Consider the following 19,915-nt stretch of genomic DNA (forward strand, 5'->3'; position numbering starts at 1 on the left):
TAGCCTCACATTCAACTCCAGGTCTCCCTTAGTTTCCCCAAAGGTTGTTTCTGTGCTTATCAGGTTGATCGGTATGCCAGCTCTCCTCCTCGTGTTAGTTTAGGTGCTGTCTTCTTCTTCAGCAGCCCACTCACAGACACAGGAAGGAGCAGAGTAGAGCTGACTCCTTCGTCAGTAGCAGGCCCAAAATAAAAAGGAGTGTGAGTCTCTGTCTTGTGTGCATGTAGCCATACTGACTAAGAGAGTACAGTATGTGTAGCTCTTCTTAGTCATACAAGTACACCCGAAATCTCCATTCACACGCCACTTCAAAAGAGCACTATTATTCAATACTTAAAAACATTTCCGTACTAAAAAAATAAAAAATTCAAACACACACTCTTATTTTAGAGAGTGTTGCTGGCATGTGTGTAATGGATTCACAGCAGCACAAAGGCTGTAGAAACACCAACTATAGAAGGTAGTACTTACTGCATGTATGATGCACATCACACGTCGTGTCTTCACTCTCCATAATGTCAGAGAGCCATACCTCCCTGCCTGGGGTGTCTTATGTGCACTGTGGAGTGTGCTACCAGTGGTGGTGGGGTGCTGCTGCAGTATGACAGCAATGAGACACATTCTCTGCATCCCAAATGGCACCCTAATCCCACAGGGCTCAGGTCAAGAGTAGTGCACTACATAGGGAATAGGGTGCTATTTGGGACACCACACTAAACAAACAAAAATATGTGTTCAGGAAGCACTTGGGAGAAAAGCAGTCATAAAAACCTAGAGATAACAAACAAACTATTTATATCAACTCAAGAAATTGCAACATTGAGGAAAGTGGACCCATGCAGCCGCCCACATCCCATTCCCATGTCATTCAGTTACTGGGCCCAGCCAGAGAGCGATGTAATACTGTAGTTCAAATTGGATTTATGAATAGGGTTATACATGGTATCCTCGGGAAGGTAAGTGGGGTGTCAAGTTGGTTCTTGGAGAGAGAACAATTGTGCCTGTTACGCCTACCCCTCTCCTGGCTGCAGCGCTGTCACCTGCTTTCTCCTATCACCTTCTCCCCTCCTTTCTCCTTTCCCCCTCTTCCCTCCTCTTCTTTCCCCCTCTCCTCTCCCCTCCTCTCCTTTCCCCCTCCTCTCCCTCTCCATTCCCCTCCTTTCCCTCTCCATTCCCATCCTCTCCCCTCCTCTCCTTTCCCTCTCCTCTTTCCTCCTCTCCTTTCCCCCTCTCCCCTCCTCTCCTTTCCCCCTCCTCTACCTCTCCATTCCCATCCTCTCCCCTCCTCTCCCTCTCCATTCCCATCCTCTCCCCTCCTCTCCTTTCCCTCTCCTCTTCTCTCCTCTCCTTTCCCTCTCCCCCTCCTCCTTCACTCCACCCCTCCTTTAGATCTATGACAGGTGTAAAGATTTGTCTGAAACAACCTGAAGTCAATGTGTATTGCCAGATTTCTGCTAAGCAGACGTTTAAAATACTCCTCCACTGGAGTGCTGTACTAAACTATCCTACGCCTTGACCTCCTTCTCCCCTCCTTTCTTCTTTCCCCCTCTCCCCTCCTCTCCTTTCCCCCTCTCCCCTCCTCTCCCTCTCCATTCCCATCCTCTCCCCTCCTCTCTCCTTCTCCCCTCTCTCTCCAGATTAAATTCTATGACTAGTGAGGTCCAGCCACCCGACAACCTGCCCGCTCTACGCCATCCTCTCCTCCCTTCTGGAGATCTTCTCCCATTTCTCACTTAACCACTTGCTGCGACCCTCTGACTTCAAAAAGGCTGGAGTCGCTCCCCTCCTTAAGAAAGTAACACTTGACTCCTCTGATGTCAAAAACTACAGACCGGTATCTCTTCTTTCTATTCTTTCTAAAACACTTGAGTGTGCTGTCTCTGACCAACTCTCTCGCCATCTCTCTAAGAACAATCATCTTGACCCTAACCAGTCAGGCTTCAAGACTGCTCTCCTCTGTGTCACGGAAGCTCTCTGCACTGCCAAAGCTGACCTTCTCCTCTGTTCTCATCCTCCTAGATCTATCCACTCCCTTCAACACCGTGAACCATCAGATCTTCCTCTCCACTCTCTCAGGGCGTCTCAGGTTCTGCACTCTTGGATTACATCCTACCTGGCAGGCCGTTCCTTCCAGGTGACATGGAGAGTATCTGTGTCTGCACCACGTACTCTCACTACCGGCCCACCACATCAAACTCAACCTCGACAAGACAGAGCTTGTCCAGGAAAGGCCTGCCCGCTCCAAGATAATTTTTGACAACCTCACGGTCCCCCTCCCAGAGTGCAAATAACCTTGGTGTGACCCTGTCGTTCTCTGCAAACATCAAAGTAGTGACTCGCTCCTCCAGGTTGACGACCCTACTTCATACAGGAAGCGGCGCAGGTCCTAATCCAGGCACTTGTCATCTCCCATCTGGACCATTCGCAACTTGCTGTTGGCTGGGCTCCCCGCTTGTGTCATCAAACCCCTGCAACTTATCCAGAACACTGCAGTCCGCCTGGTGTTCAACCTTCCCAAGTTCTCTCATGTCACCCTGCTACTCCACACACTCCACTGACTTCCAGTCGAAGCTCGCTTCCACTACAAGACCATGGTACTTTCCTACGGAGAAGCAAGAAGAACTGCCCCTCCCTACCTTCAGGCTATGCTCAAACCCTACACCCCTACCCGAGCACTCCATTTTGCCACCTCTGGTCTCTCGGCCCTCCCACCCTTATGGGAGGGTATCACCCACCCACTCAGCCCAGTCCAAGCTCTTCTCTGACATGACACCAGTGAACAGCCAAGTAGCCTACTGTCTATGGTGGTGAAACGGACAGCACTCTCCAAGGTGCTGATTAATTCAAAGCATTTTAGACGTCACTGCAGTAGGCCCACACACTTGCGTATAGCTGCGGGGCTAACACAAGTCTGAATTTCTTATAGCCTCATTTTCTAGACATCAATGTACAGCAACATTTTTAGACAACACTGCAGAACACCATCCATATGCATATGCACACATACTCCGCTGTGGGGCTTACAACACCCCAATTTCACATAATTTTCAAGACATCAATGTAGCAGTAGAACAAATATCACAATATCGGAATATAACTTCAAATAAAATAAATCAATGTAGACTAGAGCAGAACACACATATGAGAATGTAGGCCTCCTGCCTTTGTGATAATATGAAGCACATATTCAGAATACCTTCACAGTACAGAAGAAATTTGTAAAGAAAAGAAAATGTCCTACCTTAGTTTTCAAAACATCCCACAATGACTCTCCTCATGTCAAATCCATTTAACTCTGATAGTCAATTTCTTGCTCAAGGCCATGAGCGGGCCTGTGGCTGTGACGTTTAGCCTCCTTCTAAAGCTGTTCTGAAGACTCTGGCTGTAGTGTCTATTTTTTTTTCATTTTGAGTGTTAACTATAACCTGGGTGTCTTCATTAGCCTTGTCTACAAGGCTTGCTGCCACCAAATGCGCCTTGTTTCGGGTATGTTCAAAAAAACGTTCTTTTTTATTTATTTTTTACGTCTGATGCATAGGATGATAATTTACTGTACATTCCACCCACTCTTTTGCTAGTATAATCCCTCCAGTCATTTCTAGGCCCAAGCCCCATACCTTTTTTTGCATGTTCTACAGCTCATTTTAGAATTCTGCATGACAAACCAGGGGTTATATGTTTGCTTGTTCTTGAACTGCAAATTGCTCCTGCTCCGAGCCGGTGATGATGCTGAACTGGCTGGATTAGTAGCGCTGCTAGCTAAAACATCGCCATTAGGACCAGTTTGCCCCTACAATTCTCCCCTCCGGCACGGACAGTTCTCTGGCTCGTTCTGGGTTCGATCCACCATCTTTCGCTGGACTTTTGGACTTGAGAAATATTACCAAACTCTAATGTCTTTTCTTATCCATTTTTATTTGGCTTTCCCACGGTTCAAATTCAGTAGGGAGATGACTAGGCTATGTAATGTGATTACGTAGGGACCTCTTCACTAGCTGACCACCACTACCAAGACCTGTGTCAAGATTAGTTACTTACCCCATCGGCCCTGCCCATAACCTCCATGTACAAATAAGAGAGCAGGTCTGGAAACCGTGTGGCAGGATAGGATGATTACACAGAAGGATCACCGCTCTTTTACATGATGGTCTTTCTAGGGGGCGGGAGAAACGAGGAGGCAACTTGATTTAATGATGATTGCTTTCATTTAAATGCCTACAGTGTGAACTGTGAAACAATTAATAAATCATGCCCCGAGAGGTACCGGATGTATGCAAATAGGTGCCGAAACAAAGAAAGTAAAATCTGAGAGGTACCGGATTCTATTCCGGCAGGATCCAGTTTAAATTAAGCAGTGCATGGTACCCCACCTAGTGAGGTGCGTACTGGCGACAGAGTAGTCAGGCGCAGGAGAGCAAAAACTGATTTACAACGGTGTCGTTTAATGACACATAAACCACCGTCAACAGAACAATACATAAAATGGGTCAAACAAAACCCGGTAATCACCAGAAAATGAAAAGTGGATCAGCGATGGCTGGAAGGTCGGTGACTTCGACCGCCGAACACGGAGGGGGACCAACTTCGGCGGAAGTCGTGACACCCCAACGTTGGAACCAGCATCCCCCTAAAGCTAGGACAGCAGATTCCTTGCCCATCTTCCCGAAATAGTCTGAAACCCTACCTCCTCAAAAGGTATCTGGATAAGAGCTTCTGCTAAATGACTTAAATGTAAATACAGAAACAGCAGCCCCCAGCAGCCTGCTCCTCTGTGTTGATGGATCACCCTAGAACACTGTGTGTCCAAAATGGCACCCAATTCTCTATTTAGTGTATCACTTGTGCACTATGTAGGGAATAGGGTGCCATTTAGGCCATTTGTGTTTTCCGACTGGCCTAAATGTTAATTTAGGATAATGGCCCCATGGCTGTGCTGTTTATCTTCTGTAGCTGTGAAACTGCATGACGCTGTAATCCATGACACCCAGTCGTCCACCCATGCAGGAAGGTGACTCACCACTGGGATATTGTATTGTACCTCTCAGCTCTTTTTCTAGACTTAGCTATCTATAGAAAGCTGAGATATACAGTACAATATGTAGGCAACTGTTGATGGGTCTTACAATATCCTGACATTATGAAGATATATGATGGTACCTTTTACCTGATTATGGAATGAAATCAAATCGTATTTGTCACGTGCGCTGAATACAACAGGTGTAGGTAGACCTTACCGTGAAATGCTGAATACAACAGGTGTAGGTAGACCTTACCGTGAAATGCTGAATACAACAGGTGTAGGTAGACCTTACCGTGAAATGCTGAATACAACAGGTGTAGGTAGACCTTACCGTGAAATGCCGAATACAACAGGTGTAGGTAGACCTTACCGTGAAATGCTGAATACAACAGGTGTAGGTAGACCTTACCGTGAAATGCTGAATACAACAGGTGTAGCTAGACCTTACCGTGAAATGCCGAATACAACAGGTGTAGGTAGACCTTACCGTGAAATGCCGAATACAACAGGTGTAGGTAGACCTTACCGTGAAATGCTGAATACAACAGGTGTAGGTAGACCTTACCGTGAAATGCTGAATACAACAGGTGTAGGTAGACCTTACCGTGAAATGCCGAATACAACAGGTGTAGGTAGACCTTACCGTGAAATGCTGAATACAACAGGTGTAGGTAGACCTTACCGTGAAATGCCGAATACAACAGGTGTAGGTAGACCTTACCGTGAAATGCTGAATTACAACAGGTGTAGGCAGACCTTACCGTGAAATGCCGAATACAACAGGTGTAGGTAGACCTTACCGTGAAATGCTGAATACAACAGGTGTAGGTAGACCTTACCGTGAAATGCTTACTTACAAGCCTTTAACCAACAATGCAGTTCAAGAAATAGAGTGAAGAAAATATTTACTAAATAAACTAAAGATTTTTTTTTTTTAATAAAAAAAGAAACACAAGAAAATGACATAACAATAACGAGGCTATGGACAGGGGTACCTGTATCAAGTCAATGTGTGGGGGTACAGGTTGGTCCAGGTCATTTGTAAAGTGACTATGCATAGATAATAGACAGCAAGTAGCAGCAGTGTAAAAACAAAGGGGGATCAATGTAAATAGTCCTGGTGGCCGTTCAGCAGTCTTATGGCTTGGGGGTAGAAGCTGTTAAAGAGTCTTTTGGTCCCAGACTTGGCGCTCCAGTACCGCTTGCCATGCGATAGCAGTTTAGTCCCAGGGTCCTTAGCTTAGTGATGTACTTTGTGGGTACTGTGGTGTTGAATGCTGAGCTGTAGTCATTGTTAGCATTCTCACGTAGGTGTTCTTTTTGTCCAGGTGGGAAAGGGCAGTGTGGAGTGCGATTGAGATTGCGTCATCTGTGGATCTGTTGGGGCGGTATGCAAATTGGAGTGGGTCTTGGGCCTTCATGATGGTGTTGATGTGAGCCATGACCAGTCTTTCAAATCACTTCATGGCTCCCGACGTGAGTGCTACGGGACGGTAATCATTTAAGCAGGCTACCTTCGCTTTCTTGGGCACAAGGACTATGGTGGTCTGTTTGAAACATGTTGGTGTTACAGACTCGGTCAGGGAGAGGTTGAAAATGTCAGTGAAGACACTTGCCAGTTGGTCCACGCATGCTTTGAGTACCCGTCCTGGTAATCCGTCTGGCTCCGCGGCTTTGTGAATGTTGACCTGTTTGAAGGTCTTGCTCTATGCTTAATGGTTGAATTAATTTTAATTTCACATTGCGCTTTTAATGTACTTCTTATATTATTTTCTCCTCTTTTCCAACAGGTTGTCTGTTTGAGAACGAGTTGTGCACTCCATACGAGATCTGTGTCAACGGTAAGCTATTTTCATTTCTTTCAGAAAGAAACCATGCAACTCTAAAATAGAGATCACAAATCAAAGCTCAAATATATTTAATCTGAAAGGAAATTGGACATTCATGGCACAATATCAGAGAAAGTGTTGATGATCAATTTCTCCTCACTTCTCCTAATGAATGGTTGGTTCAGAACACAGGCTATAAATAGATTATATTTCTATAGTATAGAATGCACAGGTGGTCAGTTCTGAATACACAGGTCAGCCACAGGTCAGCCAACAGAAAATAATAGCGAAGAGAACAATACAGCCAGACACAGCTTGTGAGATGGTGTCCACCTCTCTTCTTGTGTGCTCTCTTTGGGCCTCTACTCCCTCAGAAAGAATTTGCTTAGGCTTCGTCCCAAATTACACTTTCTTCCCATTATAAAGCACGACCTTTGACCAGAGCCTTTTCAGCCCTGGTCAAAATATGGAATAGGGTGCCATTTGGCACTCAGCCATTCTAATTTCCTGTCTGTGTGGTTGCCTTTTTCTCATTTGAAATGTGGCCTCATCTCTAATCTCATTCTGATAGGAATATAATAATGCCTTGTGCTATGGGGCGAAATCATATTCATAGATAAACAATTTTTTTGGCCCAGCTCAGCTAAGCTCTCAGTCTGTGTTTTGTCTGCGCTGCTTGCCACCTGAGTATGGCCTGATTTAACGTAGGAACACTCTCCTAAGACAGGGATTCAAGTGCAAACTGTATGATGGGCTTTATGGATAGACATTATGTCCAGGAGCTCCATCTGTCCAGTTCGGCTGCTCCAGTCTAGAGCATATGGGAGCATCCCAACCTTGAGGTGAACACACCTTCATGAATGTTGTTCTTCCCATAGATTCACTAGAGTGGACAAAGCCCCTCAGACAATCATTTAATGGTTCTACCTCTCAACCTGATTACACGTGTTTTTGAGGGATTATTATAAACCGTTCATGTTTTTTCCTCATGGATATTTGATTCATTTGATCTAACTGATGACATAGTAGGCATGCGAGGGACATGAGAGAGGTATGTTGTATTATAGGGGTTGCTGTTCACACCCCTCATAACGCACTTAGTCACACTTACCAACCAATGAGTGACCAATAGCACACAAGTGGTTCTACACACCACAGCAACACATTGTCCATTTTTAAGGTGTTTTTTTCACCAGTAACCAATCTATAATGTATTGGTGTTGTGAGATAAATTGAGCTTTATTTTATGTGAAAGAAATTGCATATATTAGGCCTGATTTATGGTATGTATTTTTTGGCTAAATACTGCTATACTCCAGACAAAAAAAAACGATCAATGTAGATTGAGGTGCTGCCTAGCAACAGACTGAAAGTCTTACTTTGCCAGCCAGTCTGATGCTTTCTCTCTTTGACTACCTGTTTGAAACTGTTACTACAAGTGCCAGCTGAGCTGAGGTCAGGCTGACACTTGGACCACACTGTGTAAAAGATACAGTGAGTGAGCACCACCACTTTCTCTCTGTGGTGTGCCAGGCAGTGTTAATGACAGTGTTGTCAAATTACCCTACTATACTGTCACTTACCAGGTAGAAAAATAAGACACAGTGAGGGGGCTAATAGGTGATGGGGGAACAGCATCAACAGCCCCTCCCGCTCCTGCTGTTTTTTACTGTTACTTTGCCTGCCTACAACTCTCTGTTTTATGCCCAAATACAAAAACCACTGTTAACATGTGAACACTGTGTTGATAGAGTTACATGGTTACTACACAGGTATAAAAACAAAATGGGACAGTTGAAAGTGTTACTGTAAAATGTCACCTCATTTGGTTATTATGTGAAACAATAGTGAGGGGAAACAAGCTACTGTAATTCAAAGTAGTTTGGTACTGAACTAAAGTAGCCGCAAGGCACCTCATCGATCAAAGACACATTAATCAGAGACACTGACAGCTCCATGCTTTCTGCTCTCTCTCTCTCTCTCTCTCTCCGTGTGCAAAATTAATCATTTTTTACTCAGAACATCAGCTTCTGATGTAGCTTCCTGGATCCTGCGATAGAGATGCGTATTCGTGTTCACTGGAGGAGGGTACCTGGCTTTTAATATTCTAGAACATATCTCATCCCCTGCAGGGATGCATCTCAAATGGCACCCTATTCCCAGCTCTATAGCGCCCTGGTCAAAAGTAGTGCACTATAAATGGAATAGAGTACCATTTGGGACACGGCTCAGGTCTGATCTGGAGCACAAAGGAAAGGGCAGTCTGGATGATCATCGGCGGTGGAGAGGCTCAGTTTGATCTGTCTGAGGATGAGCAGTCCTGAATTTAGACCAGGATGACCAAGTGCTCTGTGACATTATAGGCACATCTCATGATTCTGAATGACCTGGTGTCAATAGCACAGAAGCCCAGTAGCCTGCACATAAAGATATGGTCTGAATCCCAAATAGCCCTATAGGTCCTGGTCAAAATCTGTACAATAGTGCAATATATGGAATAGGGTGCCATTTGGAATGTATAGAATGGTAGGGAAGGGTCTGCTGTCAATTGTTATACATACTGTCCCCTTGTGGTCACTCCCATGTATTGCACATCATACCCAAGATGATAGAGCTGAGGGTACTGCAGCTTTTCAGGAGACTGTATTACCAATGTTGTCCCTACAGCTGAATGGCAGGGTGTCGGTCTGGGTATTGGAGCGAGGTCAGGTCAGGTCAGGGGGAAATAGGCTGTGGAAAATCAACATAGGCAGTGGAAAGTGTGCACAATGCACGCCCTTTTTGCTTAACCCAGTTTCACTTTGATCCAGTAGGTGTGATGTTGCTATCAGATAACATATCTGGAGTGTATATTAATGATGATAGATCATTTTTAAGTGAGGGTGTATCCAAGTGATGTAACATGATAGAAATCTGTCTGTAATGAATGTAACTTTTAAAGTATATTTATGACAGAGTATTCCTATTACAGTGTATTTGACTAGTTGACAACATATTTTGTTAGATATTGTGTTAATGTAATCCACCATTATTTTGACTTTTCATGGCTTCTTTTGGACGGTATGCTTCTTTTGTTAATTTGTCGTGTTGTTAAACTTTGACTGTTGTCAAAAACACTGTAGCCTATAGAGAACAATTTCTTCTAGTGCAAGTTTAACAGCTTCCTGAATGTTTTCTGTTGATCTGTGAGGCTTGAAATGGATGAATCACATCCGTCCCCCAGTGGCGTGATTACCCATGGAGGTGATGGATAGTATTTGTGTTGCCAGTTTGCTAAAGAGTTGTGCATGAGCAAACCCAAGGTTGTTCTAATGCTTTCAGAAGGGAGTCTAGCAATTTGTGGAAGCCAATTAATCTTGCTTTGAGCTTTTGGTTTGTTTACAAGACTCGCTGGGTCCTGCTGTTTTATTTGCTCAATATTTCTTTGCTCGACTAGGATTCTCAGAAACGTGCACACTGACACACACTCGTGGTTTATATTTCATCATGGTTTATATTTCATGTTTGTCTCACTTGCGATATTTCATTGCTGCTTGGAAAAGGGATATGTGAAACAAGATACAGTATATGAATACAGTGATCTGTGCTATTTGAATGGAAAATGGATATTAATATTTATAAAATGACTGAAATCTACTCATCAGCAAGTCATGTCGAACAAGCAATTTGCCGCAATGGAAAATCCAGGGTACTCTCTAGGCCAGTGGTTCCAAAACTGTGGAGTCGGGAGGGAGGGGAGCAGGGTATCTCAGTCCAGCTTTCAATTTACTCTTGAATGTAGTAACAGTAGAATGCACAAGGTGCATTCTGGGAAGCGCATCACCAGTTTTGCTCTTGTCATGTCAGTCATTGCATACCTTAGAGAGCTGTTTGTAACTTTTCAGAAATGTCCAGATCAACTAGCCATTGTGGGATGTTCCCCAATGCTGGAAGGGGGGCCTGAGTTTAAAAAACGTTTGCAAACGCCTGCTCTGGGACACCAGCAGGCCCTTGAATGATCAGTCAGTCGCCACCTTGTGGTGCAATTACAGTACTGTTTCATGCATTTTTTCGCCACAAAAAGTCAAGAATGACAGACATGCTTTACTGATTCTGAATGATTGCTACATGAACAGTTGATGTATACAATGATATTGAAAATGTGCTGGATATGTCTAGATTATTCTCCTCTGATTTGCCAGTAAATGTTCATCAGTTTCCTAGTCTGTATTGTGTAATGTGTGATTTATAATTAAATACCGGTAGTACAGAATGCTCCCTCAGCCTGTCTTTGTTCCACAAGGAACACCCTCTGTGTGCTCAACAGTGAAATTGAAACATTCCTTCCCTGATACAGGAATACCTGTAGTCAATAAGTATACACTTTCTTATACTTTTCTTTTGGACATGTCAGAAGTGTACTTGGTGCTTTGTTACATTGTTTATGGAGTAATTTTGTAAAACTCCAGTGCAGAATAGATTCTGATTAAATCAATTAAGATGTTGCTGTAATTAATACGGTTTACTTTTTGTACAAAGCGGAGAAAGCCTTGGTAAATTCATAATGCAAGATTAAGGAGCTGATCGTGGACTACAGGAGAAGGCGGGCCGAACATGCACCCATTAACATTGACGGGGCTGTAGTGGAGCGGGTCGAGAGTTTTAAGTTTAAGTTGGTGTCCACATCACCAACGAACTATCATGGTCCAAACACACCAAGACAGTCATGAAGAGGGCACAACAAAACCTTTTCCCCCTCAGGAGACTGAAAATATTTGGCATGGGTCCCCAGATCCTCAAAAAGTTCTACAGCTGCACCATCGAGAGCATCCTGACCAGCCTCCCGGGTGGCGCAGTGGTGGCGCAGTGGCACTGTACTGCAGCGCCAGCTGTGCCACCAGAGACTCTGGGTTCGCGCCCAGGCTCTGTTGTAACCGGTCGCGACCGGGAGGTCCGCGGGGCGGCGCACAATTGGCCTAACGTCGTCCGGGTTAGGGAGGCCGGTAGGGATATCCTTGTCTCATCGCGCACCAGCGACTCCTGTGGCGGGCCGGGCGCAGTGCGCGCTAACCAAGGTTGCCAGGTGCACGGTGTTTCCTCCGACACATTGGTGTGGCTGGCTTCCGGGTTGGATGTGCGCTGTGTTAAGAAGCAGTGCGGCTTGGTTGGGTTGTGTATCGGAGGACGCATGACTTTCAACCTTCGTCTCTCCCGAGCCCGTACGGGAGTTGTAGCGATGAGACAAGATAGTAGCTACTAAACAATTGGATACCATGAAATTGGGGAGAAAAAAGGGATAACATTTTTAATTATGATTTATTTTTTAACGAGAGCATCCTCCTGGTATGGCAACTGCTCGACCGTAAGGCAGTGGGTAGTGGACCTATATAATAGGCGTGTCAGAGGACTACTACCACACGGCAAGCGGTGCAGGAGCCCCAAGTCTAGGACCAAAAGGCTCCTTAACAGCTTCTACCCCCAAGCCTGCTGTACAATTAATCAATGGCCACCAAGCAGCAGTGTTTTGTACATTGCTGTTACTCGTTGGTTATTATCTATACATAATCACTTCACCCCTACCTACATGTACAAATTACCTCTAACCTGTACGCCCACACACTAACTCGGTACCGGTGCCCCCTGTATATAGCCTTGTTATTGTGTTACTTTTTTTTTTTACATTCTTTCACATTCTTTTACTTTAGTTTATTTGGTAAATATTTTCTAAAACTCTTCTTGAACTGTGCTGTTGGTTAAGGGCTTGTAAGTAAGCGTTTCACGGTAAGTTCTACACTTGTTGTATTTGGCAACGTTTGATTTGAGTATTAATAACAACAGTTGAGGTCTTGTGTGGTATAATACAGTATATTCACACCGTAGTTATTTAATTTGGACCTATACATGTATTTATGCTTGGCTCACTTAAGAAGCAAAGGTACATTTACATAAAATGTTCAATACATCAAGTGGGGTCGCACGTACACACGCACGCACACACGCACGTACACACACACGCACGTACACACGCACGCACGCACGTACACACGCACGTACACACGCACGTACACACACACGCACGTACACACGCACGTACACACACACGCACGCACACACACGCACGTACACATGCACGTACACACACACGCACGCACACACACGCGCACTGTATTCTATCTTACTAATAGAAAACCGTGGAGAACAGATGTTCCACAATTTAGCACCAATGTATGATCATTTCCAAAACAAAACCATTAAGATTCTGCTAGTAGAAGCACATACTGCGATTTCCTCCAAAGTGCCTGATGTTGGCTATGTGAATCTAACCCTTTCTCATTAAGACAACAGACACCAGGTGCTTTTTGAGACGAGCAGGCGAAAAGGCATCAGAGGCCTGTTGAAAACTTGCTGGAGCACCACACAAACAAAAGAGGATGCTCTAATCTGTTCCAGCTGCTACTCTGATTAGCAAAAGGGGAGTTGGGGACAAACACTCAACTGGCATCACCATGGCAACAGGTGTAACAGGGGAATGGAAATAAATTGGCCCATTACCCAGCTGTGTCCTAACAGGTCTTCATCTAACATGTCACGGACAGATTCAGATTGCTGTGTGACTCCTCCCAGCTAGTAGGTTTTGGTCTCTGATAACAAGACAGCCTGTTTGTTTGTCTCAAGCAACTCAAAATGTAGCAACTCTTACTGATTTAATAAATAAATAGCCGTTTAAAAAAAATATACAGTACATAAGCTATATTGAGAAAAGAACAATCATGTTTGATTCTGGCCCTCCTGCTTCCTGAAATGGTTAAGTGTCATGGCCAGCTCTGTGGTAAACGTGGTTGTGGTTGCGGATGCTCTGCTTATTAAAGGGGAAATTGTAATGGGCCACAGATGTGATGCTTTATACTGTATGTGGCACGGAAAGCTTTCCATCAACTGAAATCATCATCATCATCATCATCTGTTTAGCTTAAGTCTAAAACATTTGTTTAATGAGATCTAGCATATATCTACCATATTAGATATATACCATACCACCACTATATCTACCATATTTCTACACTATATCTACCATATTTCTACACTATATCTACCATATTTCTACACTATATCTACCATATTTCTACACTATATCTACCATATTTCTACACTATATCTACCATATTTCTACACCATATCTACCATATTTCTACACTATATCTACCATATCTCTACACTATATCTACCATATCTGTACACTATATCTACCATATCTGTACACTATATATGCCGTATCTCTACACTGTCTACCATATCTGCACACAATATATACCCTATATCTACCATATCAATATACTATATCTACCATATCAATATACTATATCTACCATATCAATATACTATATCTACCATACATCTACACTATATCTACCATATCTGTACACTACACCTACCATATCTATACACTATATCAACCATATCTCGTCTAGCCGTGTCTGAATCCTGGCTTAGGAAGACCACCAAAAACTCTGAAATCTCCATCCCTAACTACAACATTTTCAGACGAGATAGAACGGCCAAAGGGAGCGGTGTTGCAATCTACTGCAGAGATAGCCTGCAGAGTTCTGTCATACTATCCAGGTCTGTACCCAAACAATTTAAACTTCTACTTTTAAAAATCCAACTCTCTAAAAACAAGTCTCTCACCGTTGCCGCCTGCTATAGACCACCCTCTGCCCCCAGCTGTGCTCTGGACACTATATGTGAACTGATTGCCCCCCATCTATCTAACACCCCAGCCATCCTACAATCTAAGCTTGATGCCCTCAATCTCACACAAATTATCAATGAACCTACCAGGTACCACCCCAGCCGTAAACACGGGCACCCTCATAGATATCATCCTAACCAACTTGCCCTCTAAATACACCTCTGCTGTTTTCAACCAAGATCTCAGCGATCACTGCCTCATTGCCTGCATCCGTAATGGGTCAGCGGTCAAGAGACCTCCACTCATCACTGTCAAACGCTCCCTGAAACACTTTGTGAGCAGGACTTTCTAATCGACATGGCCCAGGTATCCTGGAAGGATATTGACCTCATCCCGTCAGTAGAGGATGCCTGGTTATTTTTTTTAAATGCCTTCCTCACCATCTTAAATAAGCATGCCCCATTCAAGAAATCTAGAACCAGGAACAGATATAGCCCTTGGTTCTCTCCAGACCTGACTGCCCTTAACCAACACAAAAACATCCTATAGCGTTCTGCATTAGCATCGAACAGCCCCCGTGATATGCAACTTTTCAGCGAAGTTAGAAGCCAATATACACAGGCAGTTAGAAAAGCTAACTAAAAAAAGCTAAGGCTAGCTTTTTAAAGCAGAAATTTGCTTCCTGCAACACAAACTCAAAAAAGTTCTGGGATACTGTAAAGCCCATGTATTCATTGACCTGGCCAAAGCTTTCGACTCTGTCAGTCACCACATCCTCATCGGCAGACTCGACAGCCTTGGTTTCTCAAATGATTGCCTCGCCTGGTTCACCAACTACTTCTCTGATAGAGTTCAATGTGTCAAATCGGAGGGTCTGTTGTCCGGGCCTCTGGCAGTCTCTATGGGGGTGCCACAGGGTTCAATTATTGGGCCGACTCTCTTCTCTCTTCTCTGTATACATCAATGATGTCGCTCTTGCTGCATGTGAGTCTCTGATCCACGTCTATGCAGATGACACCATTCTGTATACTTCTGGCCCTTCTTTGGACACTGTGTTAACAACCCTCCAGGCGAGCTTCAATGCCATACAACTCTCCTTCCGTGGCCTCCAATTGCTGTTAAATACAAGTAAAACTAAATGCATGCTCTTCAACCGATCGCTGCCTGCACCTGCCCGCCTGTCCAACATCACTACTCTGGACGGCTCTGACTTAGAATATGTGGACAACTACAAATACCTAGGTGTCTGGTTAGACTGTAAACTCTCCTTCCAGACTCACATCAAACATCTCCAATCCAAAGTTAAATCTAGAATTGGCTTCCTATTTCGCAACAAAGCATCCTTCACTCATGCTGCCAAACATACCCTCGTAAAACGGACCATCTTACCGATCCTCGACTTCGGTGATGTCATTTACAAAATAGCCTCCAATACCCTACTCAACAAATTGGATGCAATCTATCACAGTGCCATCCGTTTTGTCACCAAAGCCCCATATACTACCCACCACTGCGACCTGTACGCTCTCATTGGTTGGCCCTCGCTTCATACTCGTCGCCAAACCCACTGGCTCCAGGTCATCTACAAGACCCTGCTAGGTAAAGTCCCCACTTATCTCAGCTTGCTAGTCACCATAGCAGCACCCACCTGTAGCACGCGCTCCAGCAGGTATATCTCTCTGGTCACCCCCAAAACCAATTATTCCTTTGGCCGCCTCTCCTTCCAGTTCTCTGCTGCCAATGACTGGAACAAACTACAAAAATCTCTGAAACTGGAAACACTTATCTCCCTCACTAGCTTTAAGCACCAGCTGTCAAAGCAGCTTACAGATTACTGCACCTGTACATAGCCCATCTATAATTTAGCCTAAACAACTACCTCTTCCCCTACTGTATTTATTTATTTTGCTCCTTTGCACCCCATTATGCAAATCTACCATTCCAGTGTTTTACTTGCTATATTGTATTTACTTCGCCACCATGGCCTTTTTTTTGTTGCCTTTACCTCCCTTATCTCACCTCATTTGCTCACATCCTATATAGACTTATTTTTCTATTGTATTATTGACTGTATGTTTGTTTTACTCCATGTGTAACTCTGTGTTGTTGTATGTGTCGAACTGCTTTGCTTTATCTTGGCCAGGTCGCAGTTGTAAATGAGAACTTGGTCTCAAATAGCCTTCCTGGCCAAGGTGAAATCAATAAAATAAATAAATATAACTACCATATCTCTCTCTATACTATATCTACCGTATCTCTATACTATATCTACTGTATCTCTATACTATATCTACCGTATCTCTATACTATATCTACTATATCTCTATTCTATACCTACCGTATCTCTATACTATATCTACTATATCTATATTCTATACCTACCATATCTCTATACTATATCTACCATATCTCTATACTATATCTACTATATCTCTATACTATATCTACTATATCTCTATACTATATCTACCATATCTCTATACTATATCTACTATATCTCTATACTATATCTACTATATCTCTATACTATATCTACTATATCTCTATACTATATCTACCATATCTCTATACTATATCTACTATATCTCTATACTATATCTACTATATCTCTATACTATATCTACCATATCTCTACACTTGGGCAACTACCATATCTCTCCCATATAACTAATTTTCAGCCTAATGGACTGGACCCCTCCTGGGAGCCAGACAGAGCTTGGCCAGAACCCCACAGACACCAAGATCAATTACTCTGGCATCCCACGGCACAATCGGACACTTGCGGCATCCCAAATGACACCCTATCCCCTATATAGTGCACCTCGTTTGCCCAGAGCCTGTTCGCTTATAGGGAATAGATTGCCATTTGGGTTACAAGCTGGATAGGCAATACACATCATCCTGCTCTGGCAGGCAGCAGCTAGCAGCAGCATGGCCCAGTGACTCATAGACTCCCACTCAGAGAACCTTTTATTAGCTTTAGCATCACTCACAGCTGATTAGCTGCATCCACTGATGCTGTGCATTGGCTGTGATTTGACTGTCACACACTGGAGAAAGAGCTGAGGTGTAGTGCAATGCGGAGGAGATATTTTACAGGATAAATGTTATATTTAGGCTTGAAGTATCTTCTTGTTTTTTGTATGAGACAATCAGAATTCAGAAATCTATACACTTATCCTATTCATTTATAGGTTTACCCTTATTCATCATTTTGGTGATATCGTATAAAGATGGATTGTGGAAGTTGCTTCCTGTTGTTTTGATGGAATATGGGAGTTGTTTAGAGTTACTCCAGCTGTACAGACCAGTGTAGCACAGCAGAACATGACCACCTGGTCACTTCCAAGCAGGGATAATACATCAGTCAGAATCCAACAAGGCATTTCTAAACTCCAGCGAGCATCTCCTCAATCATAATGCAAACCACTCCCATGAAAATGGCCTTTAAATTCTCCTTTGCTGTAATCCACGCCGTAAATCAAGTTGAAGGAAGGGGGCTCTGGCTTTGATTAACACCCCCATGTACAGGGGCCAAGATGGATGAGAAAGAAGCTGTTTCGGACTTAAATCTGCATTGCTATCATTACGAGTAATAATTCAAATGTTGCCTTGAACTTCACCACAGTACAGCAAGAGGACAATATGAAAAGAAAGAATCCAAAAGACACAAGCCTGATACAACTGATGCTTTACGGAATGGCATTTGATAGGATATGGTATATTATACTATACCTCCATGTTGTGTGAATATAGATTGGATTAGATTGATTTATGGTTATCAACATAACAATCATCTTCCTGGTCATACATAAGCAAAAACACACATTACACAATATTGGCAATAGGTACAATACAAAAACATGTGTCATTGCAAAAGTAAAAGTGGTTAATGCATAGGTTACTGTCTCTTATCGCTCATGTTTCCCATTATAGAAACAGAGATGGTGACAGAGAGTGAATGGTTGTTACAGGCAGTAGAGAGACCGATTGGACACCATACAGCTCGGTGCCAGGCCACTCTCAGTTTCCTCAGAAATGTTACAATGGGGGCTGTTCTAAAACAAAAAGGCTGGGCTGTTTCCATAGCCCAACATGGACCATTGCCAACATGTTTGCATGGCACCATTTGAATTGGATCTCACTCAATGATGGAAGTGATTTGTGAACCAAAACAAATGAGCATGATGAATTCATACATTTTGCAATGCAATGTTACTCTACTGTCTTTCACATTATGCTGTTGGGCAGTAATTGGCAAAGGTTGCTTCCCAAAATGGCAGCCATAGGGCTTGTGTCAAAAGTAGTGCACAAGGGAATAGGGTGCCATTTGGGATGTATCCACACTTTTATAAGTGCTGGCTTTCTATTCTTGTTTAGATACTGGGTAGATTAAATATGAATCCTGCTGTATGTGCACCTCAGAGTGCGTCACCCCAGAGCCCATTGGACACAGCGTAGAGCTCAGGGCCGCTGATATGTAGATAAGATGAGCCTTCATTGATAACGTCTCTCTATTAATGAGCCAGTGCTTTTCACCATGCTGATAGCATCATGTCTAAAGTGAGAAGCATTAGCTCCCATTGAAGAATATCTAAATCTCTGGAAAAAAGCTGTGCTCACTGGGTTGGTACTGAAGGGAGAGTGTTGTGCTTCTTGGTGAGTCATAAAAATAGCAGTTTTTTTTTAAACTCATAATAATGAATTGTATCAAAGTCCTTCTGTTGGTCTCTGTTATTAATGTTTGAAGTCCCTGGAATGGGGAATCTGTATGGCAGAGTTTAGTACCATACAGTATGTTCCTGACTCTCTGTGTCCTCCTTTCCCCAGATGGAATGTTTGGAAGGTGTCACTCCAAACCAGTTCCGGTGACAGAGGTGTACACCTATGATGTATCTCTGTCTGTGGTTCAGCACTTCAGGACACTGCTGCAGAAACTCTCCCACAGAGGTACGTAACAGTGTGTGGGGTGCTGCGGGGTACGCCAAGGTGACGCACCGTTTGGACGGTTCGAAGAGTGGAACAAGTCTACACACAGCTCATAAAACACAACTTAATTCCAAAAAGCAACATGTTTGCAGGAATTTTTTGAAACTTGTTGTCAGGCAAACTGATCAAGGATCATCAACTCCAATTTCCACTTTTACACCAGCGATACCACTTACTACTGCTGCCGTCACGGTCTGCCACAGCCCCCCTGAGTCATCCTCAGAGACCCAGCCACCCGACTGGTGTGGAAATGTCAGCAACGCATAATTAATATGCTTGCTTCAGTCACTTCTAATACTACACTAGGCTTACATTTGTTCAACAATAACAATTTTCACTTCTAAACTTCTTTCACTACCATAAAAAATATTTTTAAGATCGATGAACAAATACATACATTTTCAAATG

General features: G+C 43.6%; 1 protein-coding gene across 1 annotated transcript in view; it reads left to right on the top strand.

Annotated features, from left to right (window-relative positions):
• LOC110530265 (receptor-type tyrosine-protein phosphatase N2) overlaps nucleotides 1-19,915 on the top strand; it is a 155,251-nt gene that overhangs the window by 8,995 nt on the left and 126,341 nt on the right. The window contains exons 2-3 of the mRNA XM_021613182.3: nucleotides 6,811-6,861; nucleotides 19,349-19,468. Of these exons, the coding sequence (XP_021468857.3) occupies nucleotides 6,811-6,861; nucleotides 19,349-19,468 (171 nt within the window). The remainder of the gene's footprint in view (nucleotides 1-6,810; nucleotides 6,862-19,348; nucleotides 19,469-19,915) is intronic.

This window comes from Oncorhynchus mykiss, chromosome 8 (assembly GCF_057628025.1).
Source record: "Oncorhynchus mykiss isolate SJ-2025 chromosome 8, ASM5762802v1, whole genome shotgun sequence".
Lineage (NCBI taxonomy): Eukaryota > Metazoa > Chordata > Actinopteri > Salmoniformes > Salmonidae > Oncorhynchus > Oncorhynchus mykiss.